We start from the raw sequence: 24,649 nt of genomic DNA, 5'->3' as shown, positions 1-24,649 counted from the left end.
TCTGGGATGCCCCTCGAATAGTCTAGTATGTCAGAATATTTTGTATTATCAAGCCTAATTTGGCAATTGCTTAGGATGGATTCCTTGACATTGACCTATAGGATGACATAGTGCTTTCTGATGCACATACTGTATGTAAACATGGTGAAGAGAAAGCAGGACGCTGCTGTTGCTAATATCTGGTGGAACAAAGGAATTAAGGAAAGGTTCTTTGAGCAGTTGTATCCTGCCTTTTTTACATTTCCTAAACGGAGTATCATGACAGAGTCAAAAAAGATCAATATTGGCAAGAAACAGCGCAAATGCTTTCACTTTTCATAGGCGGTGGTCCAGGAAAACAACTGGAACTGTTTACTTGATTTCAGCCATAGTGATTGAGAAACCACCTCCTATTAATCTTTGTAACTTCATTTACCAGAATATACAGTTACAAAATCCCAAAATCCCCTTCACAAGACCTTCAATGAACCTGGCAGCTCCATTTAGTTAATGTTCTTGACATGTTAATGCATTCATTAGAATTTGAACACAGTGATTTAATTGTTTACATAATGACTCCTATTATGATTATACTAATCAGTATGATAGATTAGTATGATAGATGATCGAACAAATGATCAAGGGAGTGGAGTTTTTGGTCCAGCAACTTCGTACTGTGTTTCATGCTTCAAGCAAAAAACCAACACCAATTCTCTGAGAGATTTATTCTGCTAACAGACTGTGTGGCCACTCCTAATGTCCAGCCAATCTTCGCTTTAACTTGGATCATCTCAGAGATTTCTTCTTCCAGTTCTTTGATGAAGCCTTCAGCTTGTTTCTCTGTTGCTTTCTGTTTCTCTTCAGTCAACTTCAGCCAGACGTCTCTCAACAGACTTTATCAGATCATTGAAGACCTGCACACTGGCTGCTGTCTCTCTGTCTGCATCTTCCTTGCTAAGCTTCACTGACTGTTTGATCTGCTCAATCTTCAGTTGTCTCTCCTGGATCAGCTGTGAAAATGCCGCCCCTTTCTTTCCCAAATTGGCCTTTGTTCTTTCATATTCTTCCTCCAACAACAAAATGCATTTTGTGATCTGAACAATCTTGCAGAACAGCTCCAGAGGTCGATCATGTTTCATACACATTCTGTTTTCCAGGTTCTTCCTAGCATCAATCAGCATGTGTCTTTTCAGGCCTGGGATCCTCTGATGAGGCTCCAGGTGAGTTTCACAGTAGGAGGTCAGACACACCAGGCAGGACTTCAGGGCCTTCAGTTTGATTTCAGTGCAGACATCACAAAGAATGTCTCCTGTCTTTGTTTGTAGTTGTTCTGACTTGCTGCTGGTTTTATTTTGAACTGACTGTCTGAACTGAGCAGCCATCTGAGATACAAATGTGTTGAACCTCAATTCAGGTTTTAAAAAAAGCTCTTAACACATGGGACTCTGACATGGAACATTGATATCCCAGTGTTGCGTGAGGCAGTTCTATCAGAAGTTGTGTCCACATGGTATGACCGACTAGATCATTAAACACATCCAGACAGATGGAGCGCAGAAACTAATTTCCAGAGAAGAGACTGCTGGCTGCCAACCTGTGAAAGCAAACAAAAGTGAAAGCATGAATTTAAAACAATGAGATAGGATCTGGGATTGTCTTAAATAGACGATATCACAATGTCTAAGAACAAAAGTGAAAGTGTCATTACTGAAATCACTGAAATTACAGTCAACATTACAACATGGGTAAATCTCCTGTTCCGATAAGGACTGGGCAATACTGCAGTATACTTCACATCTAGTAACAACATGTGAGAAAGAAAATATCTTGGAAGACAACTAATAGAAAACCTCACAATACCCTAGCAGAAAAAACTACCATGTCAGACTTTTAGGCATTGTTGTCCTTTCATGAATGTTCTGCTGATGTCCTTTTGATTACTGTAATATACAATGAATATTATTAACTGCACTCACCGGCTGTACAGTGGGTTTGCTGTATATTTGACCTGAAGGCTTGAAGTTACTGTTACTTGCTTATTGAGGAGGTCTGTCTTCACTGTGCTGTCACTTTGAGTTACTTTCAGTTTAATTTACTATAAAACATATGACGGTGAAATATTGCTCCAGTGTTCATTCACTTATTCATGCAGGTCAGCCAGTTATATTTTAGCCTCCTTACAGTTTAGAGGGGATTTTTAAGGTAGGGAGATTATATTTAACACCAAGGTTATAAAATAAAATGTATTTTTACATAAATATCAGCATTTGATTAAGAGCGGTGACTTATGATATCCGTATACGTAGAGAAAACAGATAAGAAGATAGAATGCAGTGGCAGTTAAATAGTTAAATATTAAAAACTGAAAGACATATCCTCATAGAAGTATCATAACAGCTTTAAAAACCGATATCATATCAGTTTATTATTATTTTTACTGCAAATGTTTGCTGAATGTGAACTTGGAAATACATATTCAAGTGTATGTCACAATACAGCTAACAGAGTGAAAGTATAATGATTCCTCAAGATATGACAGGTGACCCCGTCATATAGTGAGGAAAATTGTTTTATACCTTTGAAGGTACTACATTGACAATTCCACTACTTTAAGTTATGGTGTTTTAGTTATATATTGTGTACAATCTAGATAATATATGCACATACATACTACACACATTTACAGTATATATAATTTCTGAAATGTTTAACAGTGAACGTCAAAGCAGTTTAACATTGATTTTAAAAGCTCATGCTATACTTTAGCTGAACTTAAGATAACCCTGGGAATAATTAACATGGACATGATGCTCACTGCTAGAGATTATTAAGTCCACGCATCTTAAAAACTACTTGTTGATTAATATGCTGCAGAATGAATAAATACAAACCAACAGCTGCTTGGGAAGTAAGGAAAATACATTCAAAAATATGAATCACTGCAGCATGGCTTGCAAATGCAGTTAGCAAAAATGTCGAGTATTCATATGTAGCAGAACTGCATCAGTACAGTGATGACTTTTCTGTCAGTGCTGTGTGGTCACTCTGTGTGATGTTTTATGAGAAGCTGAGCTCATCCAGACAGTGGAGATTGGAACTGCTGATTTTACAGTAAACTGCAGCTGATGCAGAACATTTCTGTTGCAAGCAGTTTATCAGAGCCTTTAGTGGAGATTTCAAGAACAATCATGCCCCCTGATGGCCATGATGGAGGCTTACAGCTCATGACAGTAATAGCCAGTGGTAGAAGAGGGGTCCAAATTCTTGAGTAAAAGTAACAATATTACAATGTAAAAAATGTATTGCAATGAAAACTCCTGCATTTACAGTACTCATGCTAATGGCCTCTTTCAGAGTGATTGGTGCATTACTGTATTTACATATGAGCATCATTTTAATGCTGTAGCGTGTCAGTTACAGATCATTTGAGCTTTTTATTTCAAGAATTGAAGAACTTTATTGTCATTATGCAAGTACAAAGAAACGCAGTTGCATCAATCTCAGATGGTGCATTTGTCAATCACTCAATCAATCAATCAATCTTTATTTGTATAGCGCCAAATCACAACAAAGTTATCTCAAGGCACTTTACACATAGAGCAGGTTCTAAACCAAACTCTTCAGGTTTTAACTTTAAAGAGACCCAACATTCCCACATGAGCAACAGTGGCAAGAAAAAAACTCCCTTTTAACAGGAAGAAACCTCAGAACCAGACTCAGAACCAGATTTGTGTATAAGACTTCACACATACTTACTTTACAGATATTTACAAAGAATAAATAAGACAGAAATATAAAATATCAGTGATAAACAGTGCAGAATCTAAGCAACATAAGTACAAAATATATGGTCCTATATAAGGACCCTATATAAAGTGCTATACAAATACACTCTTCTTGTCTCATCTAATCAGTGTGATTGACAGGAGAGATGATCAGGGGTGCAGAGTTTTTACCACCATCATTAGTACGAGGACCAAAGATCAGGCAGAGTTCTTCCATTAATTTACAGCCAGTAAAGGAGTAGATAAGAGCTGCTGCATCTACATTGTAGAAAGAGACCAGACCCTCCTCATAATCCACAAACACCCCTACCTTCCGAGGCTTCAGCTTCAGAGACAGAGGAACAAGGATGTTGTCAAAAGCTTTATAGTCACATCCATTTCTCAGACTTATAGTCCAAACGCCATTTGCAGGGCGTGGGTCAATGATTCTCTTCCTGTTAATTGACCCTCTAACCACTCCTAAAGTCCAATCTGTCTTGTCTTTAACTTGAACCTCATAGTAAAATTTACCTGAGGAGAAACTTTGCTTTCCTAAGACGGCCAAACCAGGAAAACATCTTTCTGGGTTGTCTGGAAGATTCTGTTTTACATCACCATGACTGACTTGTTTCCTATCATCAGACAGGATGAGATTGGGATGTGCTGTATCAGGATCAAGAGTCACATCCACTGCATACTGCTGGATCTTTTTCAGCTCAAGAGCAGCACACATGTTCTTCATGCTTATAGAGAGTGTCTTCTCCAGATGATTCACAACTCTCCTCACAGTCTCTTTAAATGATGAGTGAACTCTGACCCCTGTCCAGTATTTGGTGGGTGGAGTAGGGTTCAGGGATGGGAAGTTTTGGAGGAGCTGGAGGTGGTCTTCAGTGAGTAAAAGATGCTCCACTTCAGCACCTCTCTTCACCAACGCAGATATTTCTTCTTCCAGTTCTTTGATGAAGCCTTCAGCCTGTTTCTCTACTGTTTTGTGCTTCTCTTCAGTCAACTCAACAAGTTCAGTCAGACTTCTCTCAACAGACTTTATCAGATCATTGAAGACCTGCACACTGGCTGCTGTCTCTCTGTCTGCTTCTTCCTTGCTGAGCTTCACTGACTGTTTGATCTGCTCAATCTTCAGTTGTCTCTCCTGGATCAGCTGTGGAACTTCAGTCTTTTTCTTTACCAGCTCAGCCTTCCTGCCTTCACATTCTTCTATCAAAGTAACACTGTGATGGAGCTTGTGATCTGTCTCAGCACAGGAAAGACACACACACATCTTATCAGTCTTGCAGAACAGCTCCAGAGGTCGATCATGCTTCTTACACATTCTGTCTTTCAGGTTCTTCACAGGGTCAATCAGCTTATGTCTGGTCATGCCTGTGATGTTCTGGTGAACCTCCAGGTGAGTTTCACAGTAGGAGGTCAGACACATCAGGCAGGACTTAACAGCCTTCAGTTTGGTCGCAGTGCAGACGTCACAAAGAACTTCTTCAGTCTTGGCTTGTTGTTGCTCTGAGCAGTTGCTGCTTTTCATGACAGCTGACCGTCTGAACTGAGCAGCCATCTCACATATGATTGTGTTAATGTGCAGCTCAGGTCTGGTGTTGAAAACCTTTTTACACATGGGACACTGACATTGTGTGTTAATATTCCAATGTTGTGTGATGCAGTTCTTGCATAAGTTGTGTCCACATGGTATGGTGACTGGATGGGTGAACACATCCAGACAGATGGAGCACAGAAACTGATCTTCAGAGATGACACTGCTGGCTGCCAACATGTCTAAGAACAAAAGTGAAAGAGTCAAACAAAAACACTGAAATCACAGACAATACCAATCATTTACATTAACTTCTGGGTTAATGTCCCCTATGTCACGTATACAATTTAATGGTGAGAACTGAGATATAGAGAGGCAAATGCCATTTTATCAGAAAGTGTGTTGAACTGTGAATATACTCTTTTGAATTCTGGGAAGAGACATAGAATTCCTTTGTGTAGGCACAATCGATACAAACATTCTTTGCAATCAAGCTTCTTAACAGCCAGAAATGAATGTATGTGATGGTTTTGCGTATGGAAATGAAATTGTGTATTCATGACTCCAGATAGTGTGTGGATGTATGCGAGTGAATGGATCTATGAGTGTCTGTGATGGAGTGCTGGGATGTTTAACTGAACCTATATTCATGACGGAATGAATGTTTGGTAGGTTGATATGGTGATGTGGAGACGGTGATGGGAGATGATGTGATGCGAATGCTTGTGTGAATGCTTTGATGGGGGGGGGGGGGGGGGGTGTATGGCGGTACATGCATGCGTAGGATCTTCCAATGTCAGTTTGTGTTTGTTCTACCACTGTCTTTTTACCTGTACGTTTGTATTGCATGTTTTTTTTTAAATTTTTTATTGTATGTTATTTATGCAACATTCGTCCCTGTCTCCAAGATAAATTTCTACCTAGGGAGACCAATAAAGTATCCTAATCCTAATCATAATACCCTCAACTGAAAGTTGATCAGATGTTACTTTTTCTGAGCGGTGACTTCAACCAGCTGTTGGCTGAATCTGAGTGAGTTTATAACAATTGCGATTAAGAGTGAAACGTCTGAAGACATTTCAGTTGAGGCAGTGTTACTGAGTAATTAAAAATGATTTTTTCTTGTTTTCGTTTTGAATGAATTTCTTATTGCTATGCCAAAAAACTGAAGAGCAGCAGAAAGCGGCATGTTGAAAAATAAACTATTGATGTGAACCAAAAACATTGCTGACATATCTGATGTTCCAAAGAGATGTCATTCTGTTAATCTTTATTGTATAACAGGAAAGGGATTCTTATAAATAGTCTAGATCCCTGATAAGAGATTATTTGTGCCATGGAGAGAGAGGCATTGCTCTAGCTGTTGTTCTGGTGTATTTCAGGAGGGAAGAAAAACTGCTCTGCTTGTCTGTGGGTACATCCTGTCTTCCAGACCCACGAGTGATCATGACGTCACATAATGTATGTACCCAACATAAACAGTCTATTCCATCACCTATGTGCAAGGTGGGTATTGAACTTGAAGCATAAAAGGCAAGCTGGTGCATGAAAATGATCCAAATACTGACTCACAAGCAATTATAAAATCTCAGCTCAATTCTCAGCAGTCACACCAAGCAGACTGGTGACCTCCACACAAGCTTCTTTTTTTCTACATCTTGCTGTAGTTTATCTTCCATTGTTTGATGTATTTTGGGCAGGAAGAAATTATTTGAAACATAGGTCGACACATCAGATGACTCTATGTATTGATTGGCTGTAGGGTTTCTCTCGATGTAATTCACCACACAAAGTTACTCTATTCACAACTTTTTTGACCATACAAGTGCCACCACAGGTTTCTATAGAGACTGCATGACAGCTCATTGCAGGACGCCTTTCGCTGCTCTTCAGTGTGTTTTTCGTATTGTTCATTTATTTCTGTAAGCTTTTTCTTTTTGAAAATTGTTAATAGGCACCAAAATAAATCATTACTACTAATAATAATATTTGCAGTAATCATACAATGCAGTAAAATTTAAAATGCGCATGTGAACCATCCAAAACAAATGGGTCCTTATGGGTGCTCTAAGCTTAGCCCCGGATCTTGTCACTCCTACATTCGCCCCTGCTGTGTAACGGAAACGCGTGGAGAAAATGATGGAGAAGTGTTAAGGTTTTTTAAGGTGTGTGTTATTGTAACTCGTCCCACAGTTTAAGACTCTGACAACCATACATCAGTCCTGTTCAATACAATTTCACAAATATAAAAAGAAATACAACTTAAAACTGTCTTCCGGGTTTTTACCGCTGACGCCCACAAAACAAACATATTGTAACAAAGCGACGCAGTAACTAAAATAAACACATCAGACAGGTTGGACTATCGTGTTTAGTTATATATAGCCTATTTAAACGGTACAGTTACAGCTGAAAATGACTACAGAAATTAAAAGTATATACCCGGAAGAGACTGCCGTCGGAAAAACTACCATGTCAGAATTTTTAATATTGTGTTTTCCTTGTGTGATTATTCCTCTGATTTCATTTTAATTACTGTCTAAAGTACAATGAATGTTATCAGCTGTACTCACCGGCTGTTCAGAGGCTCTGCAGTAAAGGTATGGACTCACACTTGTAGGTTGAGATGAGGTGTGTGTGTCTTCACTGCTGCTACTCACTAGTCCACTTCATCCACCTCCTCACTTGTTTTTTTTTTGTAGCCTCCTCATAGTTTAGACGTCATTGTGGTGACTTTACTACAAGATGGACAGATTATATTTTACACTGGGTTTTACAGAATTAAACAAATTTTCACCTAAAATATCAGCATTTGATTAACAGTGGCATCTTGTGGTTAGATGAGTGGAGGAAACACAAAAGAAGACGTAGCTGTAAAATACACTTTTTGCCTGTTACATTAAATACATAACTTGAGTTTTAAATAGTTACCATGTGTAATAGCAAAATCTTGCAATGTGGAATATGAGTTTGAAGTAATTTTACTTTGATAGTTACAAGATGCAGATATTTCAGTTATTTAAAGTTTCATATTTAATACTAAGGTAATGATGCAGTTATAAAACCCATCATAGAGGGAATAAGTCAGACTGGGCTTGTATATATCAGGTAATCTGTAAATATTTATGTATAGCATACCTGAGAGTGACTTTATTACCAGCTATAACTATACTTACATCCAGAGTGATTATTTATGTGTACTGATCCTTCTATATCAATACTGTCTTTGTGTAAATTGTAATATAGCCATGGCTGTTTAATTAATAATTTAATGGTTACTGAGCTTGGCTACAGACATTATTCATCAGTAATTTAAATTTCCTTTATTATGATTTATTTATACTGAATAGTTTTACTGAGACCATCATCAAAACACAACAAAGAGACTCTGGACTGTCACCACTATCAACAATAATAAAGAGACATAATGGGGCCTTTAAAATGATGCAAAGGTGCCAAAGTATCAGCAGCAAAAGTAAAGGTATGGTGAATACATACTGTATGAAGTGATGGTGTATTTTGGGTGTTGATTGACACCTGTGTGGTTGTGTGGTTGGTATAGAAATACTGCACATGATCAATGGCTTAAAGTCACATGTAAATACATATTACACATGTCCAATGAAATGTAGTGGAGTAGAAGTCAAAATACTTCTGTGCTAAAAGGTTTGACGATCTTATACAAATAAAAACCCCTTCCAGTCTTTGATATCAGATGTTCAGCAATATTGATATAGAGTACTAGAAAATATCAAACATACACACAACCATGTTTTCCCGATTTGATTTAATTTGTTCATAATTTAAAGAAACATAAAGATTGTAGAATTATTAGTCATAAAACATGTTGAAATCTAAACCCTTTTTATTTGTTGCTTTCATGATCAACAGTGATTTTTGAAAACCAGCTCATTCAGTCAATGCTGTGTTTTAAGTTTTTACAGAAAACTGTCATAAAGACATATTTGTACAGACATAACAAATTGTACATAATACAGCAAGCAATAACCACGTTAGTCATGTCAGTGAATCTTTTTTGAAAACTAAATGATTAGTCTAATGCTTTTTTATTTCTCATGTATTATGTTGTTATTGAAAGGTGCAATACAAATACACTCTTCTTGTCTCATCTAATCAGTGTGATTGACAGGAGAGATGATCAGGGGTGCAGAGTTTTTACCACCATCATTAGTACGAGGACCAAAGAGCAGAAAGAGTTCTTCCACTAATTTACAGCCAGTAAAGGAGTAGATAAGAGCTGCCGCATCTACATTGTAGAAAGAGACCAGACCCTCCTCATAATCCACAAACACCCCTACCTTCTGAGGCTTTGACTTCAGAGAGAGAAGAACCTGGTTGTCTTCTAAAGCTTTATAGTCACATCCATTTCTCAGACATATAGTCCAGTAGCCATTCGCAGGGCACAGGTCGGTCATTCTCCTGTTAATCGACCCTCTAACCACTCCTAAAGTCCAATGTGTCTTGTCTTTAACTTGAACCTCATAATAAAATCTTCCTGAGGAGAAACTTTGCTTTCCTAAGACGGCCACACCAGGAAAACATCTTTCTGGGTTGTCTGGAAGATTCTGTTTTACATCACCATGACTGACTTGTTTCCTATCATCAGACAGGATGAGATTGGGATGTGCTGTATCAGGATCAAGAGTCACATCCACTGCATACTGCTGGACCTTTTTCATCTTAACAGCGGCACACATGTTCTTCATCCTTATAGAGAGTGTCTTCTCCAGCTGATTCACAGCTCTCCTCACAGTCTCTTTAAATGATGAGTGAACTCTGACTTTTGTCCAGTATTTGGTGGGTGGAGTAGGGTTCAGGGATGGGAAACTTTGGAGGAACTGCAGGTGGTCTTCATTGTGGGAGAACTGCTCCACTTCAGCACTTGTCTTCATCAGCTCAGATATTTCTTCTTCCAGTTCTTTGATGAAGCCTTCAGCCTGTGTCTCTGTTGTTTTGTGCTTCTCTTCAATCATCTCAATAAGTTCAGCCAAACTTCTCTCAACAGACTTTATCAGATCATTGAAGACCTGCACACTGGCTGCTGTCTCTCTGTCTGCATCTTCCTTGCTGAGCTTCACTGACTGTTTGATCTGCTGAATCTTCAGTTGTCTCTCCTGGATCATCTGCTGAACTTCAGCCTCTTTCTTTATCAGCTTAGACTTCTTCCCTTCACATTCTTCTATCAGAGTAACAATGTGATGAAGTTTGTGATCTGTCTCAGCACAGGAAAGACACACACACATCTGATCAGTCCTGCAAAACAGCTCCAGAGGTCGATCATGCTTCTTACACATTCTGTCTTTCAGGTTCTTCACAGGATCAATCAGTTTATGTCTGGTCATTACTGTGATTTTCTGGTGAAGCTCCAGGTGAGTTTCACAGTAGGAGGTCAGACACACCAGGCAGGACTTAACAGCCTTCAGTTTGGTTTCAGTGCAGACATCACAAAGAACTTCTTCTGTCTTTGCTTGTTGTTGTTCTGAGCAGTTGCTGCTGTTCATGACAGTTGACTGTCTGAACTGAGCAGCCATCTCAGATATGATTGTGTTGACCCTCAATTCAGGTCTTCTTTCAAAAAGCTCTTTACACATGGGACACTGACTCTGTGAATTAATATTCCAGTGTTCTGTGATGCAGTTCTTGCAGAAGTTGTGTCCACATGGTATGGTGACTGGATGGGTGAACACATCCAGACAGATGGAGCACATAAACTGATCTTCAGAGAGGAGACTGCTGGCAGAAGACATGTCTAAAAACCGAACCAGACATGGAGAAAAATTAATCTTCAAAAGACAACACTTGTTAATGTGTAACTTGTTAATATATAAATAAAAGTGGAATAACTGGAATAACAGGTTAATAGATGAAATACCTCTTTAGTTACTTCTGAAGTGTAAAAGATTGTGAATGAAGAAATCAATAGTGTAACTAGCCAACTCTCACTTCTGGTTATCTACTGTTTTTAAATGTATTTATTTACAGCAATTGTAATACTACATTATAACTATATTAACTGCTAGTAAGATTGACACATGACTTTGTCCTTCACCTTATATCTGAGTCTAAACACGGTTTTAAATCAGATCTGTATATTAAAAAGCTTAACAATGGTGTTATTTATAGAAGTTCTGCTGAATTATATTAGATTGCACAAATCAGGTGTTGATATAAAATGACACCAGGACAGACAGGAAATGGTGAACCCAAACACATAAAATTAACAGAAAAAAAGTTACTGAAAATCACTTCCCATTTATTCACATTTATTTGTCTCTTGATATTTGTCTTTGTTATTATATGCAGGATTACATCTTTTATCAGATTTCATCTCTAACAGGTCACTTTTAAGGACTGCATCTCAATTTCGTTGTGTGTTTTACAATGACAATAAAGACATTCTATTCTATTCTATATTTTCCTGTTGTTCAAAATGTCTTTATAGATCAGACTGTTGTCAGCTGACGCCATGCTGATAGAACATGTTGGCTTCATCACTCTTCTGTTAGTTTGACTTTGTAAAAGTTCAAATATTCAACACAGTCAGTCCCTTTTCTTTGGCGTTTCAGTGTAAGAGTGTCTTGAACAGCAGTAGCAACATTTTTGGACAATTTGTGCTACTAGCAGTCAGTTAAAGTGAAACTGTACTTCACTGAAACACTTCCAGCATCCAATAAAAACAAAGAAACTGCTGTTGTTGTTCTTGAACACTGAAAATACGATGTACTGTACTCACCTGTGTGTATATAAGACTTGTGCAGGTCTTTTAAAAGGTTTGAAGAAGCCACCTGTCTTTCTTTTCTTTCCTCTCCAGTAACTGTGAGATTCTTTAACTTTCATTTCCTCATTATGACGCTGAAACACTCCCCCTGTTCTTCCAGTGTTGCTCCGCCTCTCACTGCACTCACATTATTAATCCATTTTACAACAGAAGGAACTCACACAGTTACACACATTCACAGCAGAAGCTGCCCGGTACAATAACAGTCTGACCTGATGATCAGTTGGGGTTGAAGCTTGCTTAAGGGCATCTCCATGATGGTAATGAGGGAGGGGCAAGATTGTAATGATCAATCCTGAATTAAAGTACATTTATCTAAAAGACAACAAAGACCACCTTGAGAGTTTTGTTTAAAATGTTATTGTCTGTCATTAATGTTCTATATACACGTTGAACCTTGTTCAACTTGCAATGGCAATACAATAATGCAAATTTGATTTTGAATGTTAAAAACAGATTATGAAGCCCAAGTAAGTTTCAACGCTACTTATTGAATTAGGAGAAAATAATTCATTTTTAGCGGAGTTGAGAAAACACCAGTAAAATCTTTTAAGAGTAAATTCAAGCTGGAAATCAGTGTGACTGGAAATCTTTACAGCGTATGATTTCTCAGTGTTGCATGTGTGAGTTCTCTGACTTTTTCCATCAGTGCTGTGTGTGTCACTCTGTCTAAAGTTGTATGAGTTGCTGAGCTCATCCTGACAGTAGAATAGTGGTCAGAGCAGCTAGTTTAACAGCAAACTGCAGCTGATGCAGAACATTTCTGTTACTCGCAGTTTATCAGATCCTTTAGTGGAGATTTACAGGACAATCATGCCCCCTGATGGCCATGATGGGGGCTTACAGCTCATGAAAGTAATAACCAGTGGTAGAAGTAAGTAAAAGTAACAATATTGCAATGTAAAACAATGCATTGCAAACAAAAGACCTGCATTTAAGACATTATTTTATTAAAAGCAAGTATTGCATATCAACATATTTAAAGTATCAATAGCGACAATACTCATGCTGAATGGTCTCTTTCAGAGTGATTATTGGTGCACTGATGTATGAACATGTGAGAAACATTTCAATGTTGTGGCATGTCGGGTACAGATAATTTGAGCTCTTTGATTCAACATTCAAGAACTTTACTGTCATTATGCAAACAAAGAAATCGCAACGGCATCAACCTCAGATGGTGCATTTGTACATAAGACTTCAAATATACAGTATATACTTACAAATATTTAAACGAATAAATAAGATATAAGATAACAGCAATAATGAGAGCAGAATTGAAGCAATATGAGTAAAAAAAAGCAATATAAAGTATAAATGTAATTAACTATAAAATACAACAAAAATAGAATTGACAGTAACAATCTGGTGTCTCCTTCATCTTTAAAATATTCCCACTGTTGAACTCAGTCTTTACAGTCAGGTAGGCCTGTTTCATTCTCTCAGCCACACAGTTCTCCTGTAAATCTTCCTGATTGGCTCTTTGTGGTGAATTTGCTGCCTAGTCTATCGATTGCACCAAAAGTCTCTGACGCATGTAACAAAGAAAACTACGAACCAGCAAAGCAATATTGCCTATGAAGCACAGACAATACCATGATGTGCAGCCTATGTAATTGTAATACCACCACTGCCTCATTGGCGCTGTGGTGGTATACTTTATGTTGATGATTAGTGTAATGCTTCATTTATTTGTCATGTATAGCATTACATTGTTATTGAGAGGTGCAATACAAATAAATTCTTCTTGTCTCATCTAATCAGTATGATTGACAGGAGAGATGATCAGGGGCATGGAGTCTTTACTGCCATCATTAGTAAGAGGATCAAAGATCAGGCAGAGATTTTCCATGAATTTACAGCCAGTAAAGGAGTAGATAAGAGTTGCAGCATCTACATTATAAAAAGAAACCAAACCCTTTTCATAATCCACAAACACCCCCAGCTTTTGAGGTTTTGGCTCTGGATATATACGATCATGGGCTGAATACATATATCTATTTCTCAGACGTATAGTCCAAAAGCCATTTGTAGGGCGTGGATCAATGATTCTCTTCCTGTTAATCGACCCTCTGACCACTCCTAAAGTCCAATCTGTCTTGTCTTTAACTTGAACCTCATAGTAAAATTTACCTGAAGAGAAACTTTGCTTTCCTAAGACGGCCGTACTAGGAAAAAACCTTTCTGGGTTGTCTGGAAGATTCTGTTTTACATCACCATGACTAACTTGTTTACCGTCATCAGACAGGATGAGATTGGGATGTGCTGTATCAGGATCCAGAGTCACATCCACTGCATACTGCTGGATCTTTTTCAGCTCGAGAGCAGCACACATGTTCTTCATCCTTATAGAGAGTGTCTTCTCCAGCTCATTCACAGCTCTCCTCGCAGTCTCTTTAAATGATGAGTGAATGCTGGTGTCTATCCAGTATCTGGTGCAAGGAACAGGGGTCAGGGATGGGAAACTTTGGAAGAACTGGAGGTGGCCTTCAGTGTGTGAGAGCTGCTTCACTTTAGCACTTCAGCAGCACAGAGATTTCCTCTTCCAGTTTTTTGATTAAGCCTTCAGCCTGTTTCTCTGTTCTTTTCTGCTCCTCTTCAATCATCTCAATGAGCTGAGCAAGACTTTTCTCAACAGACTTTATCAGATCATTGAAGACCTGCACGCTTGCTGCTGTCTCTCTGTCTGCATCTTCTTTGCTGTGCTTTACTGACTGTTTGATCTGCTCAGTCTTCAGTTGTCTCTCTTGGAGGTGATTATGGTGACTTTAACACAAGATGGACAAATTATATTTCACACTGAGTTTACAAAGTTAAACTGTTTTTCACCTAAAATATCAGTTTCTTGCATGTTACATTAAATACATAACTTGACTTTTAAATGGTTGCTATGTCTAATTGCAAAATCCTGAAAATAAAATATAATTTTGTCAGTTATTTTACTTTGTGATAGTTTTACGGTGTGGCTATTATTGTTATTTTCATATTTTTATACATGTATTTAAAGTTTCATATTTAATACTAGGTACACCGTATCTGTGGTAACAATACAACTATAAGGCCCATCACAGTGGGAAAAGTCAGACAGGCCTTGTATCTCCCATGAAACCTGTAAATATTAATAGTCTACCTGAGAGAGACTTTATTACCAGCTATAACTATACTGACATCCAGAGTGATTATTTATGTACACTGATCCATGTGTATCAATACTGTCTTTGTGTAATTTGTAATATAGCTAGTCTTTGATCCTGGTCAAGGTTAGTGCCATGGCTGTTTAATTAGTCATTTAATGGTTACTGAGCGTGGCTACAGACATTATTCATTAGTAATTTAAGTTCCCTCTATTATGATTTTATTTATACTGAATAGTTTTACTGAGACCAGGCTTGTATCTCCCAGATCCTGAAGTGGTTGTAAGCAATAAACAACTTATCATCAAATCAGATCAGAGCTATTTGTTTTTCTTCATTGGAGTCAACCATTAACTGTCAGCTGTTAGTCCAAAGAGACTCTGGACTGTCACCACTATCAGCAATAATAAAGAGATTTAATGGGGCCTTAAAAATGGTGCAAAGGTGCCAAAGTATCAGCAGCAAAAGTAAAGGTATGGTGAATAAATATGAAGTGATGGTGTATTTTGGGTGTTGATTGACACCTGTGTGGTTGTGTGGTTGGTATAGAAATACTGCACATGATCAATGGCTTAAAGTCACATGTAAATACATATTACACATGTCCAATGAAATGTAGTGGAGTAGAAGTCAAAATACTTCTGTGCTAAATGTTTGATGATCTTATACAAATAAAAACCCCTTCCAGTCTTTGATATCAGATGTTCAGCAATATTGATATAGAGTACTAGAAAATATCAGACATACACACAAACATGTTTTCCCCATTTGATTTAATTTGTTCATAATTTAAAGAAACATATACATTGTACAATTATTAATTTAAAAACATTTTTAAAACATGTTAAAATCTAAACCCTTTTTATTTGTTGCTTTCATGATCAACAGTGATTTTTGAAAAACAGCTCATTCAGTCAACGCTGTGTTTTAAGTTTTTACAGAAAACTTTTATAAAAACAGATTTGTACAGACATAACAAATTGTACATAATACACATAAATGATTAGTCTAATGCTTTTTTATTTATCATGTATAACGTTGTTATTGAAAGGTGCTATACAAATACACTCTTCTTGTCTCATCTAATCAGTGTGATTGACAGGAGAGATGATCAGGGGTGCAGAGTTTTTACCACCATTATTAGTACGAGGACCAAAGATCAGGCAGAGTTCCTCCATTAATTTACAGCCAGTAAAGGAGTAGATAAGAGCTGCCGCATCTACTTTGTAGAAAGAGACCAGACCCTCCTCATAATCCACAAACACCCCTACCTTCTGAGGCTTCAACTTCAGAGAGAGAGGAACACGGGTGTCATCAAAAGCTTTATAGTCACATCCATTTCTCAGACATATAGTCCAGTAGCCATTTGCAGGGCACAGGCTGATGTGTCCCTTCTTGTTAATTGACCCTCTAACCACTCCAATAGTCCAATCAGTCTTGTCTTTAACTTGAACCTCATAGTAAAATCTTCCTGAAGAGAAACTTTGCTTTCCTAAGACGGCCAAAGAATGAGAATATCTTTCTGGGTTGTCTGGAAGATTCTGTTTTACATCACCATGACTGACTTGTTTCCTATCATCAGACAGGATGAGATTGGGATGTGCTGTATCAGGATCAAGAGTCACATCCACTGCATACTGCTGGATCTTCTTCAGCTTGACAGCAGCACACATGTTCTTCATCTCTTTACTAAGTATCTCCTCCAGCTGATCCACAACTCTCTTCACAGTTTCCTTATATAACGATTGAACTGTAACCTCTGTCCAGTCTTTGGTGGGTGGAGCAGGGTTCAGGAATGAGAACTTTTGAAGGAACTGGAGGTGGTCTTCATTGTGTGAGAGGTGCTCCACTTCAGCACTTCTCTTCATCAGCACAGAGATTTCTTCTTCCAGTTCTTTGATTAAGCCTTCAGCCTGTTTCTCTGTTGCTTTCTGTTTCTCTTCAATCATCGCAATAAGTTCAGCCAGACTTCTCTCAACAGACTTTATCAGATCATTGAAGACCTGCACACTGGCTGCTGTCTCTCTGTCTGCATCTTCCTTGCTGAGTTTCACTGACTGTTTGATCTGCTCAATCTTCAGTTGTCTCTCCTGGATCATCTGCTGAACTTCAACTTCTTTCTTTCCCAGATCAGCCTTTCTTACCTCACATTCTTCTATTAAAGGAATAATGTGATGAAGCTTGTGATCTGTCTCAGCACAGGAAAGACACACACACATCTGATCAGTCTTGCAGAACAGATCCAGAGGTCGATCATGCTTTTTACACATTCTGTCTTCCAGGTTCTTCACAGGATCAATCAGCTTATGTCTGGTCATCACTGTGATTTTCTGGTGAAGCTCCAGGTGAGTTTCACAGTAGGAGGTCAGACACACCAGGCAGGACTTAACAGCCTTCAGTTTGGTTTCAGTGCAGACGTCACAAAGAACTTCTTCTGTCTTTGCTTGTTGTTGTTCTGAGCAGTTGCTGCTTTTTATGACAGTTGACTGTCTGAACTGAGCAGCCATCTCACATATGATTGTGTTGACCCTCAATTCAGGTTTTCTTTCAAAAAGCTCTTTACACACGGGACACTGACTCTGTGAATTAATATTCCAGTGTTCTGTGATGCAGTTCTTGCAGAAGTTATGTCCACATGGTATGGTGACTGGATGAGTGAACACATCCAGACAGATGGAGCACAGAAACTGATCTTCAGAGAGGAGACTGCTGGCAGAAGACATGTCTAAAAACCGAACCAGACATTGAGAAAAATTAATCTTCAAAAGACAACACTTGTTAATGTGTAACTTGTTAATATATAAATAAAAGTGGAATAACTGGAATAATAGGTTAATAGGTGAACTACCTCTTTAGCTACTTCTGAAGTGTAAAAGATTGTGAATGAAGAAATCAATAGTGTAATTAGCCAACTCTCACTTCTGGTTATCTACTGTTTTTAAATGTATTTATTTACAGCAATTGTAATACTACATTATAACTATATTAACTGCTAGTAAGATTGACACATGACTTTGTCCTTCACCTTATATCTGAGTCTAAACACGGTTTTAAATCAGATCTGTACATTAAAAAGCTTAACAATGGTGTTATTTATAGCAGTTCTGCTGAATTATATTAGATTGCACAAATCAGGTGTTGATATAAAATGACACCAGGACAGACAGGAAATGGTGAACCCAAACACATAAAATTAACAGAGAAAAAGTTACTGAAAATCACTTCCCATTTATTCACATTTATTTGTCTCTTGATATTTGTCTTTGTTATTATATGCAGGATTACATCTTTTATCAGATGTCATCTCTAACAGGTCACTTTTAAGGACTGCATCTCAATTTCGTTGTGTGTTTTACAATGACAATAAAGACATCCTATTCTATTCTATTCTATTCTATTCTATATTTTCCTGTTGTTCAAAATGTCTTGATAGATCAGACTGTTGTCAGCTGACGCCATGCTGATAGAACATGTTGGCTTCATCACTCTTCTGTTAGTTTGACTTTGTAAAAGTTCAAACACAGTCAGTCCCTTTTCTTTGTCTTTTCAATGTAAGAGTATCTTGAACAGCAGTGGCTACATTTTTGGACAATTTGTGCTACTAGCAGTCAGTTAAAGTGAAACTGTACTTCACTGAAACACTTCCAGCATCCAATAAAAACAAAGAAACTGCTGTTGTTGTTCTTGAACACTGAAAATACAGTGTACTGTACTCACCTGTGTGTATATAAGACTTGTGCAGGTCTTTTAAAAGGTTTGAAGAAGCCACCTGTCTTTCTTTTCTTTCCTCTCCAGTAACTGTGAGATTCTTTAACTTTCATTTCCTCATTATGACGCTGAAACACTCCCCCTGTTCTTCCAGTGTTGCTCCGCCTCTCACTGCACTCACATTATTAATCCATTTTACAACAGAAGGAACTCACACAGTTACACACATTCACAGCAGAAGCTGCCCAGTACAATAACAGTCTGACCTGATGGATCAGTTTGGGTTGAAGCTTGCTTAAGGGCATCTCCATGATGGTAATGAGGGAGGGGCAAGATTGTAATGATCAATCCTGAATTAAAGTACATTTATCTAAAAGACAACAAAGACCACCTTGAGAGTTTTGTTTAAAATGTTATTGTCTGTCATTAATGTTCTATATACACTTTGAACCTTGTACAACTTGCAATGGCAATACAATAATGCAAATTTGATTTTGAATGTTAAAAACAGATTATGAAGCCCAAGTAAGTTTCAACGCTACTTATTGAATTAGGAGAAAATAATTCATTTTTAGCAGAGTTGAGAAAACACCAGTAAAATCTTTTAAGAGTAAATTCAAGCTGGAAATCAGTGTGACTGGAAATCTTTACAGCGTATGATTTCTCAGTGTTGCATGTGTGAGTTCTCTGACTTTGTCCATCAGTGCTGTGTGTGTCACTCTGTCTAAAGTTGTATGAGTTGCTGAGCTCATCGTGACAGTAGAATAGTGGTCAGAGCAGCTAGTTTAACAGCAAACTGCAGCTGATGCAGAACATTTCTGTTACAAGCAGTTTATCAGATCCTTCAGTGGAGATTTACAGGACAATCATGCCCCCTGATGGCCATGATGGGGGCTTACAGCTCATGACAGTAATAACCAGTGGTAGAAGTAAGTAAAAGCAACAATATTGCAATGTAAAACAATGCATTACAAACAAAAGACCTGCATTTAAAACATTATTTTATTAAAAGCAAGTATTGCGAATCAACATATTTAAAGTATCAATAGCGACAATACTCATGCTGAATGGCCTCTTTCAGAGTGATTATTGGTGCACTGTGTAACATGTGAGAAACATTTCAATGTTGTGGCATGTCGGGTACAGATAATTTGAGCTTTTTGATTCAACATTCAAGAACTTTACTGTCATTATGCAAACAAAGAAATCGCAACTGCATCAACCTCAGATGGTGCATTTGTACATAAGACTTCAAATATACAGTATATACTTACAAATATTTAAAAGAATAAATAAGATATAAGATAACAGCAATAATGAGAGCAGAATTGAAGCAATATGAGTAAAAAAAAGCAATATAAAGTATAAATGTAATTAACTATAAAATACAACAAAAATAGAATTGACAGTAACAATCTGGTGTCTCCCTCATCTTTAAAATATTCCCACTGTTGAACTCAGTCTTTACAGTCAGGTAGGCCTGTTTCATTCTCTCAGCCACACAGTTCTCCTGTAAATCTTCCTGATTGGCTCTTTGTGGTGAATTTGCTGCCTAGTCTATCGATTGCACCAAAAGTCTCTGACGCATGTAACAAAGAAAACTACGAACCAGCAAAGCAATATTGCCTATGAAGCACAGACAATACCATGATGTGCAGCCTATGTAATTGTAATACCACCACTGCCTCATCGGAGCTGTGGTGGTATACTTTATGTTGATGATTAGTGTAATGCTTCATTTATTTGTCATGTATAGCATTACATTGTTATTGAGAGGTGCAATACAAATAAATTCTTCTTGTCTCATCTAATCAGTATGATTGACAGGAGAGATGATCAGGGGCATGGAGTCTTTACTGCCTTCATTAGTAAGAGGATCAAAGATCAGGCAGAGATTTTCCATGAATTTACAGCCAGTAAAGGAGTAGATAAGAGTTGCAGCATCTACATTATAAAAAGAAACCAAACCCTTTTCATAATCCACAAACACCCCCAGCTTTTGAGGTTTTGACTTTAGATAGATAACATCATGGGTGTTATATGAGGTTGAATACATATATCCATTTCTCAGATGCATAGTCCAAAAGCCATTTGCAGGACGTGGGTCAATGATTCTCTTCCTGTTAATTGACCCTCTAATCACTCCTAAAGTCCAATCTGTCTTGTCTTTAACTTGAACCTCATAGTAAAATTTACCTGAGGAGAAACTTTGCTTTCCTAAGACGGCCGTACTAGGAAAAAACCTTTCTGGGTTGTCTGGAAGATTCTGTTTTACATCACCATGACTAACTTGTTTACCGTCATCAGACAGGATGAGATTGGGATGTGCTGTATCAGGATCCAGAGTCACATCCACTGCATACTGCTGGCTCTTTTTTAGCTCAAGAGCAACACACATGTTCTTCATGCTTATAGAGAGTGTCTTCTCCAGCTCATTCACAGCTCTCCTCACAGTCTCTTTAAATGATGAGTGAATGCTGGTGTCTACCCAATATCTGCTGCAAGGAACAGGGGTCAGGGATGGGAAGCTTTGGAGGAAATGGAGGTGGTCTTCAGTGTGTGAGAGCTGCTTCACTTTAGCACTCCTCTTCATCAGCACAGAGATTTCTTCTTCCAGTTTTTTGATTAAGCCTTCAGCCTGTTTCTCTGTTGTTTTCTGCTCCTCTTCAATCATCTCAATGAACTTAGCAAGACTTTTCTCAACAGACTTTATCAGATCATTGAAGACCTGCACACTGGCTGCTGTCTCTCTGTCTGCATCTTCTTTGCTGTGCTTTACTAACTGTTTGATCTGCTGAATCTTCAGTTGTCTCTCTTGGAGCATCTGCTGAACTTCAGCCTCTTTCTTTCCCAGCCCAGCCTTCTTCTCGTCATATTCTTCTATCAAAGGAGCAATGCAATGCCCCTTATGATCTGTCTCAGTGCAGAACTGACACACACACATGTGATCAGTCTTGCAGAACAGCTCCAGAGGTCGATCATGCTTCTTACACATTCTGTTTTCCAGGTTCTTAACAGGGTCAATCAGCTTGTGTCTTTTCAGGCCTGGGATCCTCTGATGAGGCTCCAGGTGAGTCTCACAGTAGGAGGTCTGACACACAACGCAGGACTTCACAGCCTTCAGTTTGGTTTCAGTGCAGAAATCACAGAGAATGCCTCCTGTCGTCACTTGTTGTTGCTCTGAGCAGCTGCTGCTTTTCTTTTGAACTAATTGTCTGAACTGAGAAGCCATCTGAGATATGAATGTGTTGATATGCAGTTCAGGTCTTGTGTTGAAAACTTTTTTACACATGGGACACTGACACTGTGTGTTAATATTCCAGTGTTCTGTGACGCAGTCCTTGCAGAAGTTGTGTCCACATGGTATGGTGACTGGATGGGTGAACACATCCAGACAGATGGAGCACAGAAACTGATCTTCAGAGAGGAGACTGCTGGCTGCCAACATGTCTAAGAACAAAAATGAAAGAGTCAAATAAAAACACAGAAACCACAAACAACAGAACCAATCACAATGTTTGTTTACATTAACTTCCAGGTTAATGTCCCTTATGTCACGTATACATTTAATGGTGAGAAGAACAACTGAGATTTACTCTCAACTGAAAAGAAAACAGTTAAGGCTTGTTGTGTATGGGGCTGCCAGGCAGGGGTGTAGCTAGGGGTCACTCCTGATACCGAAGCCTGGAATATTTTCTTCAAAGCCCCAAATCTATTAAGAAAATTAAATAAAATAAATTCTGATTGAAGTCACCTTTTCTGATCAGTGACGTTAACCAGCTGCTGGCTGAATCTGAGTGAGTTTATATCAAGTGTGATTAAAAGTGAAATTTCTGAAGACATTTCAGTTGAGGCAGAGTTACTGAGTGAAATGTAATTCAAATGTATTTTTTTTTTTTTTTTTTTTTTTTTTTTGGGGGGGGTTGAGCATAGCTCAGCGGGTAGCACTCCCGCCCCATGTGTTGAGACTACAGTCCTCGTCGCAGGTGACCCCGGTTCGAATCCCGAGCCGAGTGGTTTTCTCCTGCGTGTCATTCCCCCTCTCTCTGCCTGTTTCCTGTCTCTCTCCACTGTCCTGTACATTAAAGGCAAAAAAGCCCGAAAAAATATACTTAAAAAAAGTGTATTTTTTTGTTTTCCTTTTGAATTAATTCCTAATTGTTATTCATTTATCATTTGAGTTTTATCAAAATTGTTTATAGACACCAAAACAAATCACAGCTACAAATATTAATGTGTGCAGTAGTTATACAACGCAGTAAAATTCAATTTTGCGCATTTGAACCATCCATAAATATTGGTACTTATGGGTGCTCTGAGTTTAGCCCCGGATCTTGTCACTCCTAGATTCGCCCCTGCTGCTTGACGCGAAAGAGAGTGGTGAACATGATGGAGAAGTGTTAAGATTTGTGAATGTTTAGACTCTGACTCACAACCATAAAACAGTCCTGTTCAGTACAATTTCACAAACAATTTTACATTTTAAACGGACGACCTAAAACTGTGCTCCGTGTTTTTACCATTGACGCCCATAAAGCATAAAAATATGCTCACAAAGCGACGCAGTACATAAAATAAACATCGTGTTTAGTTATATACATTTAAACGGTACAGTTACAGCTGAAAATGACAACAGAAATAAAAGCTGTCGACCCGGAAAAGACTGTCGGAAAAAAACTAGGCTACCATGTCAGACTTCTTTTGACATTGTTTTTTCCTTGTGTGATTATTCCTCTGATTTCATTTTAATTACTGTCTAAATTAAAATGAATGTTATCAGCTGTACTCACCGGCTGTTCAGAAGCTCTGCAGTAAAGGTCTGGAGTGACTCACAGTTGTAGGTTGAGATGAGGAGCATGTGTCTTCACTGCTGCTCTATTGTGGACTATACTGGAATACTTTCAGTTTCATTTACTGTAAAACGTGACTGTGTAATAGTAATGTTTTCCGAGTGTTCATCCACCTCTTCATACAGGCCAGCTAGTTATGTTTTGTAGCCTCCTCACAGTTTAGAGGTGATTATGGTGACTTTAACACAAGATGGACATATTTTATTTCACACTGAGCTTACAAAGTAAAACTGATTTTCACCTAAAATATCAGCTTCTCGTATGTTACATTAAATACATAACTAGTTTTAAATAGTTACCATGTCTAATAGCAAAATCTTGTGCTATAGAATATCATTGTGTCAGTAATTTGACCTTTGTTTGACAGTTGTTAGATGTAGATATTTCAGTTATGTTCACATTTTTATGCAGTTATTTGAAGTTTCATATTTAATTCTAAGGTAACAAAGCCGTTATAATGTCCATCACAGGGGAAAATGTCAGGAAACCTGTAAATATTGATGGCTGAATGTCAAATTGGAAATAAATGATGTTTCAGGTAGACTTCACATAGACTTTACACATACATATGAGAAAAATACATACACATAGGTAACAGTGACCATCAATTCAGTTTTGATTCAGAATTGATTTAAAAAAGCTCATACTGCAACATAAGTCTGACAATAATAGTCTATAATGCCCTCTGGTGGCCATGATGGAGGCTCACAACTCATGACAATAATAGCAAATGGTGAAAGAAGTGTCCAGATTCTTTACTTAAGTAAAAGTAGTAATATTACAATACATCTTCTATGAGAAGAACAATATGATATATCTACAAATCATGATTTCTCAGAGTCTGAAATAATTAAAACTGAAGGTCAAAACAT

The 24,649-nt window shown here is 37.9% G+C and overlaps 6 protein-coding genes across 6 annotated transcripts; all 6 read right to left on the bottom strand.

The window, feature by feature from the left end:
• Nucleotides 1-839: 839 nt before the first annotated feature.
• On the bottom strand, nt 840-1,860 carry LOC128353513 (tripartite motif-containing protein 29-like). The gene is given in 2 exon segments (XM_053314210.1): nt 840-1,466; nt 1,840-1,860. Coding segments are annotated over 2 exon segments (648 nt in total).
• Nucleotides 1,861-3,885: 2,025 nt separating this feature from the next.
• LOC128353512 (E3 ubiquitin-protein ligase TRIM39-like) lies at nt 3,886-7,930 on the bottom strand. The gene is made up of 2 exons (XM_053314209.1): nt 7,860-7,930; nt 3,886-5,528 (listed from the first exon to the last, which is right to left on the bottom strand). Exon 2 carries the CDS (start codon nt 5,524-5,526, stop codon nt 3,886-3,888), a length of 1,641 nt encoding a protein of 546 aa, XP_053170184.1. The 5' UTR covers nt 5,527-5,528; nt 7,860-7,930.
• Nucleotides 7,931-9,416: 1,486 nt separating this feature from the next.
• On the bottom strand, nt 9,417-12,167 carry LOC128353511 (E3 ubiquitin-protein ligase TRIM21-like). The gene is made up of 2 exons (XM_053314208.1): nt 12,041-12,167; nt 9,417-11,056 (listed from the first exon to the last, which is right to left on the bottom strand). Exon 2 carries the CDS (start codon nt 11,052-11,054, stop codon nt 9,417-9,419), a length of 1,638 nt encoding a protein of 545 aa, XP_053170183.1. The 5' UTR covers nt 11,055-11,056; nt 12,041-12,167.
• A 1,653-nt stretch (nt 12,168-13,820) lies between these two features.
• On the bottom strand, nt 13,821-14,586 carry LOC128353510 (E3 ubiquitin-protein ligase TRIM21-like). The gene has a single exon (XM_053314207.1). The coding sequence runs from the start codon at nt 14,427-14,429 to the stop codon at nt 13,842-13,844; it is 588 nt and encodes a 195-aa protein (XP_053170182.1). The 5' UTR covers nt 14,430-14,586; the 3' UTR covers nt 13,821-13,841.
• A 1,690-nt stretch (nt 14,587-16,276) lies between these two features.
• On the bottom strand, nt 16,277-19,063 carry LOC128385283 (E3 ubiquitin-protein ligase TRIM21-like). The gene is made up of 2 exons (XM_053344141.1): nt 18,937-19,063; nt 16,277-17,944 (listed from the first exon to the last, which is right to left on the bottom strand). The coding sequence occupies exon 2, from the start codon at nt 17,940-17,942 to the stop codon at nt 16,302-16,304; it is 1,641 nt and encodes a 546-aa protein (XP_053200116.1). The 5' UTR covers nt 17,943-17,944; nt 18,937-19,063; the 3' UTR covers nt 16,277-16,301.
• Nucleotides 19,064-20,734: 1,671 nt separating this feature from the next.
• Nucleotides 20,735-23,792, bottom strand: LOC128353509 (E3 ubiquitin-protein ligase TRIM47-like). The gene is made up of 3 exons (XM_053314206.1): nt 23,718-23,792; nt 21,124-22,377; nt 20,735-20,871 (listed from the first exon to the last, which is right to left on the bottom strand). Exons 2-3 carry the CDS (start codon nt 22,373-22,375, stop codon nt 20,735-20,737), a joined length of 1,389 nt encoding a protein of 462 aa, XP_053170181.1. The 5' UTR covers nt 22,376-22,377; nt 23,718-23,792.
• Nucleotides 23,793-24,649: the final 857 nt, after the last annotated feature.

The sequence above is a fragment of the Scomber japonicus genome, chromosome 23 (genome assembly GCF_027409825.1).
Source record: "Scomber japonicus isolate fScoJap1 chromosome 23, fScoJap1.pri, whole genome shotgun sequence".
In the NCBI taxonomy this organism is placed as follows: Eukaryota; Metazoa; Chordata; class Actinopteri; order Scombriformes; family Scombridae; genus Scomber; species Scomber japonicus.
This window is presented reverse-complemented; position numbering and strand designations above follow the sequence as displayed.

Coding starts and splice junctions, on each gene's coding strand:
- LOC128353511 (XM_053314208.1), bottom strand. CDS start 11,054: ATGTCTTCTGCCAGCAGTCTCCTCTCTGAAGATCAGTTTATGTGCTCC.
- LOC128353509 (XM_053314206.1), bottom strand. CDS start 22,375: ATGTTGGCAGCCAGCAGTCTCCTCTCTGAAGATCAGTTTCTGTGCTCC. Junction 20,872..21,123: donor AAAGCAAAGTTTCTCCTCAG/GTAAATTTTACT, acceptor TTTATAATGTAG/ATGCTGCAACTCTTATCTAC.
- LOC128353510 (XM_053314207.1), bottom strand. CDS start 14,429: ATGAAGAACATGTGTGCTGCTCTCGAGCTGAAAAAGATCCAGCAGTAT.
- LOC128385283 (XM_053344141.1), bottom strand. CDS start 17,942: ATGTCTTCTGCCAGCAGTCTCCTCTCTGAAGATCAGTTTCTGTGCTCC.
- LOC128353512 (XM_053314209.1), bottom strand. CDS start 5,526: ATGTTGGCAGCCAGCAGTGTCATCTCTGAAGATCAGTTTCTGTGCTCC.